At 33.6% G+C, this 20,886-nt stretch overlaps 1 protein-coding gene across 1 annotated transcript in view; it reads right to left on the minus strand.

Annotated features, from left to right (window-relative positions):
• LOC123535092 (E3 ubiquitin-protein ligase TRIM71-like) overlaps nt 1–20,886 on the minus strand; it is a 29,161-nt gene that overhangs the window by 3,412 nt on the left and 4,863 nt on the right. Inside the window, exon 2 of the mRNA XM_045317637.2 lies at nt 20–366. Within this exon, the coding sequence (XP_045173572.2) occupies nt 20–351 (332 nt within the window). The 5' untranslated portion in view covers nt 352–366. The remainder of the gene's footprint in view (nt 1–19; nt 367–20,886) is intronic.

The following is a 20,886-nucleotide window of genomic DNA, read 5'->3' on the forward strand; positions in this document are numbered from 1 at the left end:
AAAACAATAAAAAACAAACCTATGATCAGTTACTATACACTTCAGACAATAAACCATGTCATGCCCTGCACAGTACATCTCGATATCTCGGTCTGGATGGTAGCGGCATTTTGTTGTCACGGCAGACACCGACCCTTGCTTGGCAGTATCTCTGTCTAGTAGCTTATGAGAACGTGTAGCCTTTTGACGACCATGATGTATCGTACACGTTGTACACAGATACTCCTGGCAGTCAGGGCAATATTTGACAGCTTCTTCTCTGACGTCGCCTTCTCCACACGGAGTACAGACAATATCAAAGCGAGCATCTGATCCGTCTTTGATTGGTGTAACGTCGCCTCCTTCAGCCATTACGCCAATTCATTCCTGTATAACATACGAGGGTCATGTAATATGTAGTACACTCATTGATTTACAACTTTTAAAGCATTTGACACATACTCACGTCATGTCTTTCCTTAGACATATACTCGCTTCATGTCTTTCCTCAGACATATACTCGCTTCATGTCTCTCCTCAGACTCATACTTGCTTCATGTCTTTCCTCAGACACATACTCACGTCATGTCGTTCCTCAGACATATACTCGCTTCATGTCTTTCCTCAGTCATATACTTGCTTCATGTCTTTCCTCAGACTCATACTTGCTTCATGTCTTTCCTCAGACATATACTCGCTTCATGTCTTTCCTCAGACTCATACTTGCTTCATGTTTTTCCTCAGACACATACTCGCTTTATGTCTTTCCTTGGACACATACTCGCTTTATTGATACTGGTGACCTGACTTACCTATCCAGAACTGCTTAATAGCCGGGGAGCCAAGACATGAACAAATGGATTTACCTGTCTGGTCATGCTATAGTCAGTTTCTATACATATAATGATAGAACAATATTTCGCGGATTAGACAAATTGGGCCTGCAGAAAAAAATCTCTTGATAAATTTGAGAATATTAAGGAGAGATAACTCTGTATATTTGCATTTTTTTTAAGATTCAAAACGCCTTTTTACTAACAAAATATGGCCTCATATTTCTAAAATCAGTTTCAATAGGTATATTTCAACTTTGCTTTTATGCATAAGGCTTATGGTTGAAAAATATGCAAAATGTACTGATTTTATGTACATTTTATTATAAAATTTGACACCTAAAATAGCAGAGAATAAAATAAATATATTTAACCTAAAATTACAGTATGGAGAAGTAACCTTTTAAATGGTCTTATTTCTCAAAGTCATTTATTAATACCGCTGCGAAACAGTCCGTAAGAAAAGAAAATAATTTAGATACTCTAGGTCATGTTTGGCTAAGAAATACGCAAATCCGGGGTATTTCATGTACCCCACCCACTTTATATAATGCAAAATATGTATGATAGAAATATTCGACCAACAGCCAAGGATAATATATTCTTTTTGACCATATAAAGCTGCATAGTAAAAGTGGGGTAGAAAAACCTAGGTATTTTACAACCGATATTTAGAATTAACAACGCGTTATTAAATAAGAGCAACACTAATGAAAGGCGAAAAAACCTTTACTTGCAAACTATTCATTTAAAAAGTAATTTACTTAAATACTCTTTCGTGCATTCTAGTTTAAGTTTGGCTGAGGAATACGCAAATCCGGGGTATTTTATATACCCCACCCACTTTAAAAGTATTTGAACAAAATTATGGAGATGTATACTTTTTATGACGTATATAATAAAAGCTATATTCTTGACAATTTAAAGATGGCTGAGGTTTTTTTTTCGAAGAGTTGAAATAGAAAAATTAGGTAGGAAAATGCATGTATTTTACAAGCAATAATTAGAAGTAACAACCTGTTATTTACCATTTGACAAATATATTTTTATTTATTTATTTATTTATTTACATCTCATCATTGTACATGCGTTTATAATTATAGTATAAAACAAGGTTAACATTATAAAAGTACAATGCAACTCCAACCCGGAGTTATAAGAGATAGTTGACAATATCACAGCTATTTATCGTTATCACTGTACAAGTTTACAGAGTAAAACCGAAACACCACTGCTATCCAGATATTACATATGGGTTTCTTTAAAACTATGATGTTTTCTTTTATTAAAAAGAATAAAGTATATATATATAAAAAAAATGCTAACCCGAATAAGGTAAAAAGATGGTAAATGACATGAAATATAATTTCGCCTTGATCAAATCAAAGTGAATAGGATTAGCAGAGGTATTCCAGCCGGGATAAAAGTACTTCAATATTTATCTTAAGTAAAAATAGTGACATTATTTACAACATTAAACACTATTTACAGATTAAAAACTGACGTCGCTGTAGAATCATAAAACAGGTTTTGGCACAACTACGAATCATATCTGGGTTCGAAAATAGAAAACAATATCTATCAGAATCAGACAATAAAAGAAAATTTGTATTCACAGACATTGCTTTTTTGAACAAATCTTGTCTTAAATAATTGTACATAGAACAGTTTAATATGACATGAAACTCATTTTCTATAGCAGCAATATCACAAAACGGACAAGTCCTAGATTCCTCTGGTAAACTCTCATACAGCCCGGTTTCAATCCTTATGGGTGCGATTCCCATCCGAAACTTGCAAAAGGCAGAATGGTGTCTTGGTGCTAAAACAATTTTACAATATTTCTCGACTTCGTATTCAGTTTTAAACATTTTATACACTCTCAGTTTGTCACGCTCGCGACCAGAGGGACTTACGACGTTGTTTATTCTTGTAGACCAACTATTTGTACAATTCTATAATGTTTAGTTCTCAACATCATGTGCGAAAGAACGAGATATAGGATTAATAAAACTGGTATACATAGAAAAATCATTAGCATCATAACAACATTTAACATTAAAATACCTACATGACCGACTAGCTTTACTGTATGTCCAGAGTGCCATTCTTTTATTGGCCCTTGTTATATCCATACAAGATAACTTAGACCAGTATAACGAGATGCATTTCCATTGTCGGACTATTGTGGGTTTTCAACCCATATCGCCTGATATACCATCATTTGGTGAGTATTTGCCAACACCAAGAAAAAAAACGCATTGCTCTATTATGAATGGCTTCGATACACGAATATGATCGAAATCTCAACAAGGGAGCACTATAACTGATAACTGGCCAAACAATAGAATCGTATAATTTTATAAAGACATCAAATGGTACATCACCGATTGTCTTGCATTTAGCAATAAGCAAACCTAATGCCCGGCTGGCACTCTGAGCAACAGATTTAACAGTAATATCGTAATCCAAATTTTCATGCAGAACAACACCTAGATAAGTATATCTGTCAACAATGTTAATCTGATTCCTTCCGCACACAAATCTAAACTGGGTGCATAATTCTGACTGTGGCCGAAAATGTACAACATTACTTTTACAGGCATTGACATTCATGTCATTTTGATAACACCAGTCATTTAGAGCATTTAGTAGCATTTGTAAATCATCAGCAGATTACAATGTCATCAGCATAGAGCATAATACAGACTTTCTCGTCTCCAATTGATATACCTTTACCAAATGATTTTAGATAAAGTGACAAATCATTTATGAATAGATTAAACATAAGAGGTGAAAGTATACACCCCTGACGTAAACCACAATTTACATCAAACCAGTCTGTCTTAAGATGATTTATCCTTTCACATGACTTTACAGATACATATAATGATTTTACAGCGTCAAGAATTTTACCAGTAATACCTATATCAGATAAACGTTTCCATAATATATTTCTATTAATTTGTATCATAGGCCTTTTAAAATCTCATGAACGCACAAAATGTAGACTGGCGCAACTTTTTTCTTGTGTCGATTAAGTTAGTTAGCCCAAGTATCTGTCAGTAGAAACTCCCGGCCTTTTCTAAACCCATTTGTTCATCTGACACTTTATCATTTGCCTCAGACCAAGTACTTAGCCTACTGTTTAAAATAGAACAATATACTCTGTACATAGCGGAAGCTAGCGCAATACCTCTGTAGGACAGCGGGTCTCTTCGATCAAGTGTAGAAGATTTCGGTATGGGATTTATCAAACACTTGCTCCATAATGATGGAACAATACCATTATCAAAACATATATTGAACAAGATGTGAAGAAACGAAATCGCTGCGTCATTATTAAGTACTTCTACAGGGATATTGTCTATGCCACTTGCTTTGCCCTTATTGACAGAAGTAATAGCTTTATGCACTTCTAACATAGATATGTGATTATTAAAACAAATATTGTCGTTATGCGTACTCCTACTTTTAGTAGTATCCATATTATTATTTGCGGTTTGAAACAGAGAGCTAAAATCTTGTTTCCATCTTGCTAAAACAATATTGACACCTTTAGAAACTGATCCATCCTCTAAAACAACTTCCATTGGAATTTTATTATCTTTTTTACAGTTTACTCCAATTCTGCCAATTGATTTCCAGAACTCAGATGTATCAACAGCACATTCATCCAGTGATTTCCAAAACTCAGATGTATCAACAGCACTTTCATCCAGTAATTGAGATTGTAGGGATTACCAGTGGAAACGCTTAGCTCTTTGAACCTCGCGGTCAAATAATTTACGGGTATAAACATAATTAGACTTTAAATTAGACTTGTTACTATTATTTTTACACGATAGCCATGCTTTTTCGGACGAACAAACATTATTCCATAGAACTGACAAATTCTCAGACCACCATGGCTTTCCAGGTCGGCGTCTTTTGTTACTCATACCATACTTTATCTACTTACAAGGAAGACTACCATGCATATTCTATTGTACAATACCACACCAATCATTATATACATCATCAATATCAGACTGAGTGCGAAAACTACATTCAAGTTTCGAAATTGTTTGATTTACATAAAACAAAGTGTCTGGACTAAGCATAAAATCAACTGGAACATTAGTAACATCATATTTATAATATTTATCACCCTGCTTATTAATATCACAAGTTTCTTGTTAATATATTTCATCATCAATGACAATACTCCACATAAGCAGAGAGTGGTCTGGCAATGTACTAGATGCAATAGAGGAAATAAGCTAAGTTCTATTAATGAATCAAATACGAGCAACATTAATGAAATGCGATGAAACCTTTACTTACAAACTATTCATTTGGAAAATAATTCATTTAAATACTCTTTCGTGCAATCTAGTTCAGGTTTGGCTAAGAAATACGCAAATCCGGGGTTTTATGTACCCCACCCACTTTATATAATGCAAAAAATGTATAATAAAAATATTCGACCAAAAATCAATGAGATATATTTTTATCACGTATACAGTATAATCAATATTCTTGATAATTTAAAGATGGATGAGGTGTATTTAAAATATTTTAAATAGAAAAAGGGAGTAGAAAAATGTATTTTACAGCATTTTACATCTGATAATTAGAATAAACAACCCGTTTTTTACCATTTAATAAATACAAGCAACACTAACAAGCAAATTCGATGAATTGGTATCCCCCGCCGAAAGGGTTTGTGGTGAGGAATGGCAAAAAGATATATCCGGCAAAAAGTTAAGGATGTTAATAAGAAGCAAATAATTTCATTAGTCAAAATCAATTTAACAGAAAACAAATGTTTAATTAAGGAGTACATAATAAATGTATGATACTTTGATCCTGACTAAAGAGCTGTAAAAAGCTTAGCTTTTAAAATTAAATGCAGTTAATTGAAATGTGAGCTTGAAGTTTAACTGGAATGAAATATTGTCTTTGAGTGGTTTGGCACCAGGTGTTGCTGTTTTACATGTACATTTGAACTTAAAAGAGCAGATGTCCTTAAGAGATCACAGGTAAGATATCTTGAACATGGCTGAGGGCAAGGTTTGTGCAGTCACAACTTAACATGTTGAAGGTTTGAACATTTAAAAAAAAAAAAAAGGAATGGAAATATATATATCTATATATTTTTTTTTTTAGGGGGTGGGGGTGCAGGGGAATGGGAGAGGAAACAAAATTTCACATGTTGATTATAAATATTGATTGAAAATTAAAAATGAAAAAAAAAAGGTAAAAGGGTGAAGTTGGAGGGGGGGGGGAGGGGGAGAGGATGCATGATCAGTGGTGGGCATGACTGGGTGGAGAATGGAGGTGGGGGAATGGTACAACTTGGAAGGTTTGAAAAAAAATCTAAAATAAGAAATGACAAAAAAAAAATGGGGAGTGGGGGGGGGGGGGGGGGGGTGGGGGGGGGGGGGGACCAGGTGTGGGTGCGCAACTTCACATGTTTATAATAAATGTTCGCAGAAAAGAATGAAAGAAATTTAATGAAATTCTGCCAAATGGTAAGTTTGTTATGTATAAATATGTGGATTTTTAGACAATAAAAGGGCAATAACTCTGAAGTTACAAAAAGAAATCCGTACAAAATTGTCTGTGCACAACCACATTATAGTGCTCTAAATTCTGTTAAAGTTTCATAGTTCTAGGTCAAATATATCAAAAGTTATGATGCAGAAATTGGCATATCTATAGATCTATAGTACCCTATATAGTTAACACTAGAAAGTTCTAAGGGCCATAACTCTGGTGTTACTTGGGCAATCTGTCTGAAACTTGATGGGCCCCATAACCTCATAGTGGTGAACATGTATATGAAGTTTGTTTGAAAAAAATCTAAAATAAGGAATGAATTTTTTTTTATTTTTATTTTTTTTTGGGGGGGGGGGGGGGGTCGGGGGATGGGGGGGGTGTGATCAAGGTAAGGGGGTGACCAGGTGTGGGTACACAACTTCACATGTTTACAATAAATGTTCATGGAAAAGAATGAAAGAAATTTAATGAAATTCTACCAAATGGTAAGTTTGTTATGTACAAATATGTGAATTTTTATACAATTAAAGGGCAATAACTCTTAATTTACAAATAAATCCAAATGAAATTGTGTGTACACAACCACATTATGGTGATCTAAATTCTGTTTAAGTTTCATAGTTCTAGGTCAAATATATCAAAAGTTATGATGCAGAAATTGCCATATTTATAGTACCCTATATAGTTAAAACTAGAAACTTCTAAGGGCCATAACTCTGGTGTTACTTGGGCAATCTGACTGAAACTTGACGGGCCGCAAGAACTCATTGTGGTGAACATGTATATGAAGTTTTAAATAAATATTCCCAACCATTTCCTAGATATGGCTCCGGACGGACGGACGGACGGACGGAAAGACGGACGGAAGGACGGACGTTCTAACGAAACGGTCTTTATGTGACTCCCCCATTGTTCTCTCTATTGTTCTAACAGTCACATAAAAAGAAAAACAGTCACATAAACAGAACGGAATGAATGACATCAAAGAGAAAATACCGTTATGCAGTCACTTAACCATCATTTCGCGGGCACGGACGGACGGACGGACGGACCGACAACGCCAAAACTATATCCCTCCGACTTTCGTCGGGGGATAATAAAAGGTGGCGACGAAACCTTTACTTACAAACTATTCATTTGGAAAGTAAATTATTTAAATACTCTTTCGTGCAATTTGTCAAAACCGAGAAAATTTAGGGTATGAAAATTGCCCCACCCATCTAAAACTATGCATAAAATGTGATCGATCCATACAGTTTGCGACAATTAACAAAGTATAAATGCTTGCTTCGGTGTTGTATACACCTGATTTAACCTTTCTAATAATAAACAGATAGATGGAATTTAGTTCTTATATGTTGAATGTTAAGTAGAAATTTGACAAAATATTTAACTTTAATGATTATAAAATGAGACATTTTTCATATGATAGAATAATCTGTACTATACAGAAGAATAAATGATTCTAATTTTAAACCTAATCAAGGATAACATGGTGTAATAGCCATATTTCTTGTAACTGGACGGTAATATTTAAATGAAATTTGGTCACTTTAAAGACATTAAAAATTAAAAATGTTTCACTGAGAGATTTTTCATATTTTATCATTTTTTGGGGGAGATAATCGGTATTGAAGTTAACATTGATGTCTATGGGAAATATATAATTTCTTTTATTATGAGAATCTGAACTTGAGTTTAGAGAAAATTTTGCGGTAGAAAGCTGCATTATGATTCTGATACAAATATCAAAAAGAAACCTAAAATTTCCCGTAGGGAAAAGGAGAAAACAATTTTTTTTCTAGTTTTCAGGGGAGATAACTCATGAAAAACCAAAATTATCAGGGGAGTTATCTAAAGGAATTTTTTGAGAACTTCTGTCACTATATAACTTGTCAATATACACCTTATTTCTATCGTTTGACATTTTCAAAGCTTACATTATCAAGTTGTGTGTACGCTTTTGGTGAAATTGAGGCCTATTTCGGGTAGTCATCCTTAATATAATGATAATTCATTATAACAGTATTCAAGAAATTCTACAAGTACTACAAAAACAGTGGTAATTATATTCCCCCACAACAAACATATATTATGCAAATAGATTCTATCAGTGTTTTAGCTCACCTGTCACATAGTGACAAGGTAAGCTTTTGGAGTGTAGGACAAAATCCACTTCATTTTTTTTGCGAGGAGGACAAAACCCCCTTCGCTGAATTTTACAAGGAGGACAAAACCCCCTTCGCATTTTTTACAAGGAGGACGAAACCCCGTTCGCATTATTTACAAGGAGGACAAAACCCCCTTCATCCTAGAATCTTAAAGACACTGATTCTGGTATGCCAGGTATGTGGCTTATGGGAATGATAAGATCTGCGTATTGGTGGTAATGGCCAATACACAAGACTGGACCATTGATAGACTTGCTTCTGTTTATCATAATAAGCTACTGTATAGCTACTGTGCAGTACATAAATTACAGGTGATATTTCTCACCTTCATAGCAAATCAGTTCTCACCTTTATAACGAGTTTAGAAAGCTTGATTGAATTAGGGCTAAATAAACAAAGTGATAAGATACAGCAGTGGGGTTTTTTTTTTCATATTTTTAATAATCAATTTTTTTAACAATTACATTTCATCATTGCTGTTGTTTTTTTTATCAAAAAATATAAAAAAATGCATTCAGGCACATAGCTTTTAAAAATAATAAATTATATGTATTTTGAACAATGATATCTCTTTATTGCTGGATTTTATTACATAAAAGAATCGTTATTTAGACAACACAAAGGGAATTATGCAATTTTAATATATAAAATCCTTCTGTCCACATTCCATTTTATCTATTTAAAATGCAACTGAACACTTCTTTAATTTCTAATAAAATCCAGGAATTATAATTTTTTTCTGGTTTTATTTTGTTACTTTGATAAAAAGATCATAATCATTGAATAAACAAACTTTTAATTTCTTTTATTAAGTTTTAAGTGATTATTTAATGGTTAAGGAGTGAGAATTGCTTTGCTATAAGAGTTATTATTTAATTCGCCGGGACATTACTCAACATCAATTAAAATAATTTTGTGTACATTCAAAAAAAAAATAAAATAAAAAAAATACAGCATTGAATCAATCAATAAAATGCAAAACACAGGAAATAACCAATTTATCTGAGGGCAATAAAATTTATGATTCTCTGACAATAATGTGACTACATGTCAAGTCTACAGGGGTTTTATGGACCCTTATCAGACTGGACCAGACAGGATCTTGTATATTGGGGATTAAAAAGTCTGGTATTTGGTGGGTGGGGGGGGGGGGGTCAGTTATATAGGAGATTTTCTTTGTCTTTAAGGGCAAATAATATGATAATATAATATTTTATTAATTCAAATAATCCAACAAGACACAACAAAATAAATCAATGTGTGACAAGTTATTACTATACAGTTTGTTCTGTAATAACTTTAAAACTAATCAGACTGAAAAACTGTTAAATATCTCTTAATAAATTGACCTTTAAATTTGTTAATTGTTTGTTTTACTCACTGAATTGTTTCTTCCATAATATCTAAAATTAATCAGACTGACAAATGCACATTTCCAAAATTACTACATATATCATACAAAGAAACGTTATAATAACTTACTTATTAATATTCTTTAAAACATAGTTTTTGGGTAATTATGATTATTTATTTCATGTTATATATTTCGAAATCACTGTATTTCTCAAGAACTTTACATAGCACATAGGAAAGTGCATCACAAATATATTTTACTGATATTACATGAATAAGTATCACAAGTATTATTTAAAGACATTACATTCAAGCATTGTCAGTTTGTATGAAACTTCGTCAGAATGTTTTTCTTGATGATTCCTATGCCAAGTAGCCATTAATACAATACTCTATATAATATTTATAATATCATGCGTAACTAATTTTTCTAATCTGTATATAGAAATACTTTTATCAATTTATACTTTACGGTTACACTACAAAAATGAGTTTATCTCATACTATATAAATTAGGGATCGCAACGAATATTCAAATATTCGTTCATTACACGATTATTCGAATACTGTTTCACTATTCGAATATTCGAAAAAAAATCATGAAATATAGATAAAAGCCTAATGAAATAACCAAAAATGTTCGTTTATCTAATTTGGCAAAACCCGCTTTCATTTTAAATTAGCGCGAAAATGGCTTCTGTCTTTGTCAGACGTCTCATTTCGTATTGCTATGGTGATGACAGTATACCCTGTAGTTAAAACCGCTAATTGCTTACCTCTTACCTCTAGAATACTTTAAGGGTCACTAATTGATTAAATCCGTTATAAGTCACCTTGTTTTCCGTAGGTGCGAACCGCGTGTAATTAAAAATCATCAGACAGCACTTGAACTAATGACTCGGATTTCAATCAAAGTCGATAAAAGATGTATTTGAGTAAAGAAAAATGCCGAAAAGTATAGAAAACAAGTCAAATGTGATGCATATTTTTTTTGACGTTTATCGGATTATCTAATTGATATGGCAAATAAATGTATTTTATTTTTTAAATTAGTACTCAATATTTAGACAAAGAGTAAAGTTAAGCCAAATATATGTTTTTCTTTATATTATCCTAATCAGACTCCTCCAATCCCGCAGTCTAAAACAATTCATTTAACTGGAGATATTTTTCATGCGAATACGCGAATCTACTGTCAAAATACAAGCAAAGCATCCTGGCCAGACACTGCTATTAATTTTTCCATAGGCTTACATTGTAAGAAACGACTCTGTATGACCCCCTCAAAACTTTTGTTGACACATGAGGTAACATTTACCCTGTCAAATAGCCTTCCAGACACAAAAAAATAACAGTTTTACATGGGCATGCAGGATCCATTTTTTTTCTATTTCCATTCAAAGACAACCACCCACAACTGTGCATGGAATTTAGTGGTGAATTCCAACAAGTACTTACTTCACTAAATTGCTAATTTCAAAGTTAAATATATAGCCAGGCAGCTATAAAATACTTCAAAATGCACAGAAAACATTATATTTCCAGATTTTAAGGATATTTTCATGATTCAAAGCAATACATTTTTAACCAATCAGCTGAAGTCTCATTGAATGCTACGGATTTCCCTACACAGTTTTCAACCAATCCGAAGCCGGCAAATAATAACAACATTTGACCTAAAGAGAATATAAAATTTCAGTATACATGCATTTCAGCTATTATTATTTTAGGTAAACACTTACCAAAGTAACAAATGTGTTATTTTCACTCTCATCCAAATTCCATGCCTCTTGTCCTCTTTTATCTATAGTGTGGCACAGTGTCTTAAATAAGCTATATTGAAAATATGGAGTAAAACTGCATTTTCTTATTTAAATGATCACCATGGAGTCAATGTTGAGGCAATATACATGAAACTCCTCCTGTATTGAATGAATATAGTCCACTTCAACCAGATACTGCTTACATACACTTTCAAGCATAAATGCTACTGCAAAGAGCTGTTTTCATACCCCACCCATCACAAAAACAGTGTTTTTCTGCATTATCAACACATTTCTCATCCTAGGGGATTACTGAAAGTGACTTAAGCATTCAAAATACAATAAATAAACACTAGCTGATATTAACATAAAGATTACACACTACTGACACTGTCATTAGAGCATTTTGCACGTAACATGTCTTTCAAACAGACCTCTGCTGCATATTCTTTTCATCAGTTTTTGACCACTATGCCATAGATATAAGCATTTTTCCCATTGAAAGACAACAAATAATATAAAAATAATGCAAATGTAAGCAAAAAGGAGGCATAATCTTGCCAGGTATATCAATTTTGCTGCTGAAAATTCCTGTACTCTCAAATAAATGACAGTCAACCACCTCTGAAGTGCCATTTTAAGGTTATTTTCACACATATTTTGACCATGGAAATGGAAAATACATATTTTAGAACATATTTTTGCAATAAAGAATGCCTGACAAACTACTCTTGCATGAAAATAATTATTGTAGAGCCCAAAATACTTCATTGAAACAGTTAAAAGCAGAAATATAAGAATTACAAACAATTAAAGGTAGATAATTCACTTAAAATATGTACTACTTTTTCATTTCTGATAACTCCTTGGCTCAAGTTTGGCATTTTTCTGACAACCTGACTAACAACAAGACTAAAAATGAGTCATAAAAGCTGTACATCATGCTGGAAAGCAAATAAAATATGTATCAACTTACCACCAAAGAAATGTGTTCAAATGACAAATACCTCTCCTGCTCTATCCAACAAGACAGCACACAACAGACTACTGTTTGATCCTTAGAATGCCTATATAATGTAACTGAAGACTGGCCACTTAAACAATACAAGTAAAATAACTAATTCTTGTAATATAACTTCCAGCTGAACCCCACAAACAACACATTTTACTGAATAAGTGATTCTAGAGCAATGTCTATCTAGCTGAGTCTTTACACAATATTCATGTGTCATTTAATGTACTGTTTTGATAAAATATTGTGAGCAGCAAGCTTACAGATATTTTAATATTCTACTTTCAATGTTATTCCTGCTTCCAATTGAGCTTCTGAACATTTGAATTAGTAAAAAAATCTGAAATATGTGATACATAATCTTTGTTCACACAAAAAGAGAAATAAAAATGGCAAAAATGGCGCCCGGAGACTTTCATTGCTTTAAGGAAAAGAGAAAAAAAATATATATACAATTTTGAAGGTTGTAGGGGCAAAACTTAAATTAAGTCTGCCTATAACTATGTATTTTAGTGTCATACCTCTACATTTATTTATCAGTAAGCATTCTGGCACTGTCAGTACATGGTTTTCCTACAATCTTGTTCAAAAATCTTCATGGAACCACAGCCTGTTGAGTATGTTCTGAGACCTAAATAAAAGATTTACAAGAAAATAACAATGCATTCATCCAACACTCTACCCCTCCTTAATATCCTGCTCAATGAGAAAATTCTGAATCCATGCAGACACCAAAAACTTGAAATATCACTTGGATCACATAAAAACACATATTTGAAATATTGATAATACAAAGTTTGAGCACATCTGGTCTTGATATTGGCTAAAAGTATGTACCTACATGTTTAAATTCCTGCAATTATAGTACTGAACAACCTTGGAAGCTTTGATTCTGTTAAAAACACCAGCAGAAGCATGTTAAATAGCAAAATCTATTTTCTGTACCTGTTACTTCAGTTATGTTCACAGTTGAAATGAAACCTTCTTTAGGTCAGACACTGCTATTAATTTTTCCATAGGCTTACATTGTAAGAAATGACTCTGTATGACCCCCTCAAAACTTTTGTTGACACATGAGGTAACATTTACCCTGTCAAATAGCCTTCCAGACACAAAAAAATAACAGTTTTACATGGGCATGCAGGATCCATTTTTTTTCTATTTCCATTCAAAGACAACCACCCACAACTGTGCATGGAATTTAGTGGTGAATTCCAACAAGTACTTACTTCACTAAATTGCTAATTTCAAAGTTAAATATATAGCCAGGCAGCTATAAAATACTTCAAAATGCACAGAAAACATTATATTTCCAGATTTTAAGGATATTTTCATGATTCAAAGCAACACATTTTTAACCAATCAGCTGAAGTCTAATTGAATGCTACGGGTTTCCCTACACAGTTTTCAACCAATCCGAAGCCGGCAAATAATAACAACATTTGACCTCCTGTCGTTTTGAAGTATTTCACGCGATCATCCGATAGGAAGTCTACTACGTGAGAGCTAAATCCATGTAAGAAGTAAATAAATCCTATATAAATTATATGTATGTGAAGGCATATAACGAATATTCTATATTCCAAAAGATGAACAAGCGATGGGAACGATTTGTCAGTCTTAATTCGTCAATATCTTGATTACTTTCTTCCGTTGTAAACGAAAGTAGAATTCATGCATGTCGCTGATTAGGTAGCAGGGTACACGTAGACTCGAACATTTTGGGCACGACCAGGCTTACATGTAGCGAGTCGCAATTTTGCACTTCCCTAATGAGCAGAATCAGGGTGGCTATTTTATAAATTGCGTGCATGTTTTGTGTTTTTAATTAATGGCAAGATCAGGACTCTCACACAAGAATACAGAAAGTTATCAAAACGAAAGTTTTACACAATCTATTAAAAATAGCACGCCAAAATCATCAATTTTGCACTTTTTGAACAGCCCTGAATGATCCCGCTGCAGGAACAATGCCCAATTTTATTTCTCAGTTTAATAGTCCCTGCTGAACTTCAGGATATAAACGGAATGGGGGCCCATCCAGCTCGTTTTTTTTCACAAAATAGCGAAAAAATTCCTGAGTATCAATCAACAAGCACGGAACCCTTCCGTGGTTTGAATTTCCCGCGCCAAGGTGACTCACCGATTCATACAAAGCTAGCAGCAGTTAATTTTACAACTTACATCAGAATTTTACATGTATCGGCTGTTTAAATTTTCTAAAGAATTAACAATCATTATCTCTCACCTTAATTTACAGACATCCAAAATCACGAAGTTCTAATTATAACAAATATTGACGGGAGCCAAAATTCGAAGTGTACCCTGCTACCTTAAGATTTTTGAGTTAATGAACAAAAGAGGGTTTTACTAGTTCTGAACTATTATATATCTTTCGCAAATTAAACCATATAAAAATGTTTATAATAGCATGAAAGGAAGTATGTATGTGAGCGTCTAAACTTGTCCACCCCTAACGCACAAATTTAGCCAAAATTTACAAATTGTGGCTACGAGACAAAGAACGTACAATACATCCGTTTTTTATCATTTTCTGGCATGATTTAACGTATTTTGTCTATAGGAATGATAAAGGGCAATTTTGCCTCATTTTGCGAAAATAAAATGTCCCCACCCCCTATTTTCCTATTTCATGGGGTCCTCACCGTCCGAACATCCCCCTGATTGACGAAATGCATAGCTAGTGGGCCAAATATGCGCTATGTGAGTTAATAATGATGAAAATGATGCTTTTACTGTACCAGAACACTGTTAATGGTGCTAGAATCTAAAAAAGTCGTATGCTGACTTTTATGCTTTTATGTGTTCTCACTGTAACTTTTTTGAGCTGCTGTGCCGTCAGGTAGAGTTTTAAGTCCACAGAAATTTTAGAATATCAAAGAAGAGGTTCTAAACTATGTGAAACCGCACACATTTAAGAGGTCTTTCGAAGTTTAATTTTGGCAGATTTCCCTTAAGGTAGCAGGGTACACGTAGACTCGAAAATTTTGGGCAAGGCCAGGCTAACATGTAGCGAGTCGCAATTTTGCACTTCCCTAATGAGCAGAATCAGGGTGGCCATTTTATAAATTACGTGCATGTTTTGTGTTTTTAATTAATGGCAAGATCAGGACTCATACAAGAATACAGAAAATTATCAAAACGAAAGTTTTACACAATCCATTAAAAATAGCATGCCAAAATCATCAATTTTGCACTTTTTGAACAGCCCTCAATGATCCCGCTGCAGGAATAATGCCCAGTTTCATTGCATTTCTCAATTTAATAGTCCCTGCTGAACTTCAGGATATAAACGGAATGGGGGCCCATCCAGCTCGTTTTTTTTCACAAAATAGCGCAAAAGTTCCTGAGAACAATCAACAAGCTCGGAACCCTTCCGTGATTTGAATTTCCCGCGCCAAGTGACTCACCGATTCATACAAAGCTAGCAGCAGTTTGTTTTACAACTTACATCAGAATTTTACATGTATCGGCTGTTTAAGTTTTCTAAAGAATTAATTATCATTATCTCTCACCTTAATTTACAGACATCCAAAATCACGAAGTTCTAATTATAACAAATATTGACGAGGGCCAAACTTCGAAGTGTACCCTGCTACCTTAGGGCATGATAAACATGTAGGATTTTGAGTTGATTTGTTGATCATTTCATGACCGAATATTCGAATATTCGTTCGGAAGGTTGACCGAATATTCGAATACCAAAAATGCTATTTGTTGCCATCCCTAGTATAAATACAAGATTTAGCTTGCCAAAAGGTTCCTTCTAGCGCATATAAAATATTCTATTTGAGGGATATTGTTTTAGCATAATGTTACAAATGTTTAATAATGCAATGAGAAAAATATGTTCTGTCATTTGCAAACTTAACTATTTAAGAACTAATCTAAGTATTAATAGTTTTATCATAGTCCAAAGTTTTTTTGATATAAGCAAGTGCAGTACATATTATGCTATTTGGAAGCATTTGTCCTGCAGTCTGTATTTCAATTCCGGATGTTTTCATCACGCGACTACACCAACGAGTACCTACACACTTAACACAAAGAAATTTCATACATGCATTTACGATTCGGAAAACAAATCAGGAAGGGTAGAAAAGTACGCAAAAGAAAGTACTTGCAAATCTGAAACTTGTATATTGAAATGTAAGAAGCTAAAAAAATCACGTGCCAAGGGACAATTTCATTACGTAAACTTTTTTGGCGGGAGTCTATTTTTAGATGATGCATATTCATTTCATTAATCTCGATTCTTTACTACGATAAATTCATTTGAGGAGTTACATGATTTAAACTTTATTATTGTGTCTTGTTGTTCTGTTATTTTACGTAGTTGTATTGCACTAAAAATTGAAATAAAGATTGATTATGCGTAAACACATATTGGGCTAGAGGCTATTTGTAATGAATATGCATGAGTCCAAGATGGCGGCGCCCAAAGGAAATTCGGATTCCTTTGACGATACCCTTGTATCCATTACATGCTCAGTCAAGTGTGACATGTTTACCATAAGTGTTCCTTCCCTTGAGAAGGAACAATAAGTTACACTGCAAGTGTAAATGGTAATGTTATTACTTTAAAACGTTAATTTTGAATATGTGATTTTAGACTACAACAGTTCAATATGTCTTATTCGCAACTTATACACTAGTATCAATCAAATTCATCTAATTCTGTGTCAAACAGACTGTTTTATTCTGCGACGTTTTTCAAGTATTGCGTTGCACAAGCAGGATACAGTGCATTTTATATTAGTGTTGGCGAAGATACACTTTCTTAAGCAATTTCCTTATGTGCATTTACAGAATAAAGGCTGGCTTTGAAGGCCTAATCATCATTGTTAAGACAAACTGGTAACTGCATAGATGACGTCCAAGTTGTATTGGGTCGGGTAATATGGGTATCTGACATGCCGCTCGTAAAACATGAAGCCTAAAGGAATCTTCTGTTTGTCTAAGATCTCCTTTCGTTAAGGGCAAATACATGAGCTCTATGTTCATCTGTACTTCCGTCCGTACAATAATGCAACAAATAATCTGCATGTTGCATGTTCCTATTTAAATGTTTCTGCTAACTAAACACCACTTTGGCCTACAATTGTCAAACCTTAAATTAAAGATGAATGCTTGTGGTCAGTAGATAATGACCTTTATTAATTTGGTGGCCAGTAGATCAACGGTCAACGGTCACAGTGACCTTGAGACTGAAAACGTTTTCCGTTGAATAACTTAAGAATGATTTGACTTACAAGCGCCAATCTTCATAGGATGAATGCCTGTGGTTAGTAGCTGGCTCCTATTGCTTTGGGATCAGAGTTATATAAAGAGTTAAGACTGAAAAAAGGTTTCCGCTCAATGACGTAAACCCTTATTAACTACATTCGTTGATTTTAAAAGAATTATGGGCAATATTGTTTTGCGACAATTGATCAAGGATGAAGATCACAGTTACCTAGCTCAAGGTCTAACATGATTACTACTCAGTAACTTAGGAACGTTTTGTCTGTCGATCGTCTTAAAATGTAATTTTTGTAGTCAGTAGAAGAACCCTGATGTTAATGAGGTCAAAGGTCAAGGTAATAATATTAGAAACTACACTCCCCTTTGCCTCAAACAAACCATCATGGGGGCATATGTATTTCACAAACACCCATTGTTTATATCATATTTTATATAACTTCAGATAAGTTGCATCGTTATATTTAGTGTAATAATTGTTAGATGTGTTTTAAAATTAGTGAGGAGTAACTGCTCTTGACTATTCATTTAGCATTTGGATAAGTTTTGCAGTCACGCATTTTCCAAATAAATTAACATTTAACTATAATCATTTGAATAGAACATTGGACTAGTAATACAGATTTTCGGGCAGTTTTCGTTTTTTAGACACTATGGTATAACTGGCACAAGATCACAGTTATTTGCCCTTGGTTGACCACAATAAGGAAGTGGTTACGCGGAAAATAGTTCGTCTGTTTGATGGTGAATATTGGTGAATTTTTGAGTGAAAGACCGGCAATAAATGACATAATTTAATAGAGGAGATATGAAATAGTAGGTACATGTACAATTTGACAGAATGAGAATGTCAGAATTTGATAGGGCTGTTAATTTGTGAATTTGACAGGGTCTTTTTGAGAGGGCCTGTTTGCTTGAAGTTGTTTGCGGCCATCTAGAGAGTATTCTTCATACGCATGTGATCTGGTTCAAAATGGTGGAAAAAAGAGCCGGTCAACCCCATGTTTATTGTGGCTGGAATTTTTTCTCTTGAATAGCTCTGTTGAGTTCAGGTATTTTACTGGGGTTGGAATAGTGCAATAAAATTGTAATAGTGTCCAGTGCCTATATAGAACATATAGTAAAAATAACTGTGGTCTTAGGCCTGATATATTGGAAAAAGTCAGAAAGTAAATTGTCAATATTTTTGTTATTTTTCAATCTACATGGCTGTTATTTTGAAAGTGAATGGCTGGTAGGCATAGAAATCTGGTAAATATTTGGATTAATTATTACATTTGCTGAAATTGCTTCAGTTTGGGTAAAAACTATACATGCACTTGAAAAATGTGAAAATCCTACTTTCAGTTTACATGTTTTTGGAAATTTTCTAATTTTGCAGGTTTTCACGCATGAAATGCATTTTTATAAGTTCTATATCTGAAACCGGTATGCGGAAAATAAAATGGTGTTTAACAAATGCCGCGATGTGATATTTTCTGGATTTTTTTTTTAGAAATTTAGGCTGTGCAGAGGAAATCTGACCTAGAGTCGGATATGTATTTTTTCTATTCTTGTTTACATTAAATTGCTCTTTAAGTTACTTGAATTTACACAATACACACAGTCTGAATACAGAAATATGTGTAATCATAATCTGTGCAAAAAATCAGTTCAAGGACCTGAAAATTGAACAGATGAGGCCTGAAATTGGCATACTTTAATTGATTTTGAAGGAAAAACAGGCAGATTTTCACACACTAGACTTGCATATTGGTGTCCTTAATGCTTTATTGAGTATAAATCATCATATCTGAGGTCCTGAATTGTATATTTACTTATACTGTTGGATTTCATACATTTTTAGTACACAAAAACCTGAAATGAGAGCGCTCGGACAATGTGAAGTTTGTCGCATAGACAGGGATTGACCGCCTTTGTATATATTTAAGTCTACAACTTCTCAGATTTGAACGAAGACAATTGTTCGGTGTTGTAAATGGGTAAATAATTCCTTTGTAGATACTTTTAATCAAAATCAGGTACTTTTCTGTGATACTGTAAAATTTAATAGACATCGTTAAATTGCAAAAAAAGCGAAAAAAGGGTAGAAATTAGACTTATTGTGGAATATCATTATTTCAGCAAGTTTTGCCATAATGACTACATTCTAAAGCATGTGTGGTAGTGAGAGTACATTAATAATCAGTTACCATGAAATTGGACAGGATTTTGTTCATAACAGTTGATACAGTAAGCTGTATTCCCAGTGAGAATATTCAGTTCAGATTGTTACTAGCTAAATTTACCTGAAAACAGTAAACATTGCTTCAGATCTGAAAGTCAGTAAAGCAAGGAATTTGACTGCTTTGCGATTGATAGTTTTGTTATTCAAACTGTTTGTTATGAAACATTTTACATATGTAAGACCTGATTTTGAGGTTTTATATTTTATTTTGACAGTTTCAGTATGTGGAAATGAGATTGTGATGTAAATGTTCATAGAAAAGTTCCTTTGAGAGGCACTTTTTTACATTTCACACTTTCTTTGCAGTCAGATTGTTTTGAAATATATTTTGCACATACTTGCAATTAATTAAACTGAATAGGTATTTAATCTGAGATATTATGACTAGATTGACTCACATTTCAGATGTTGTTCGGCCGCAGGCCTTCCAATCACACAGAAGATCCTGGTTCGATCACACGAAGGGTCAATTCAATTGATATTAGTCACCGGAAAAATTAGGAGAACCAGTTGTAGTTTCTCAGGTTGATATTGACTAAGGTGTTTGCAGGGATTTTGCCAGTTTGGAACATTCAGCATGCAGTGATGTACATTAAAATCATTCTTTATATTGATATGGGCTGTTTTTGCCAGAAAGCTCGGCTGTGATATACAATTTAAGATTTTGTTCAGTGTAAATGGTCATGGTGTGCAAGTTTCATGTACAGAGTGCACTGAGTGCCTATAAACTGTAAGATTTGAG

Source organism: Mercenaria mercenaria, chromosome 12 (genome assembly GCF_021730395.1).
Source record: "Mercenaria mercenaria strain notata chromosome 12, MADL_Memer_1, whole genome shotgun sequence".
In the NCBI taxonomy this organism is placed as follows: domain Eukaryota; kingdom Metazoa; phylum Mollusca; class Bivalvia; order Venerida; family Veneridae; genus Mercenaria; species Mercenaria mercenaria.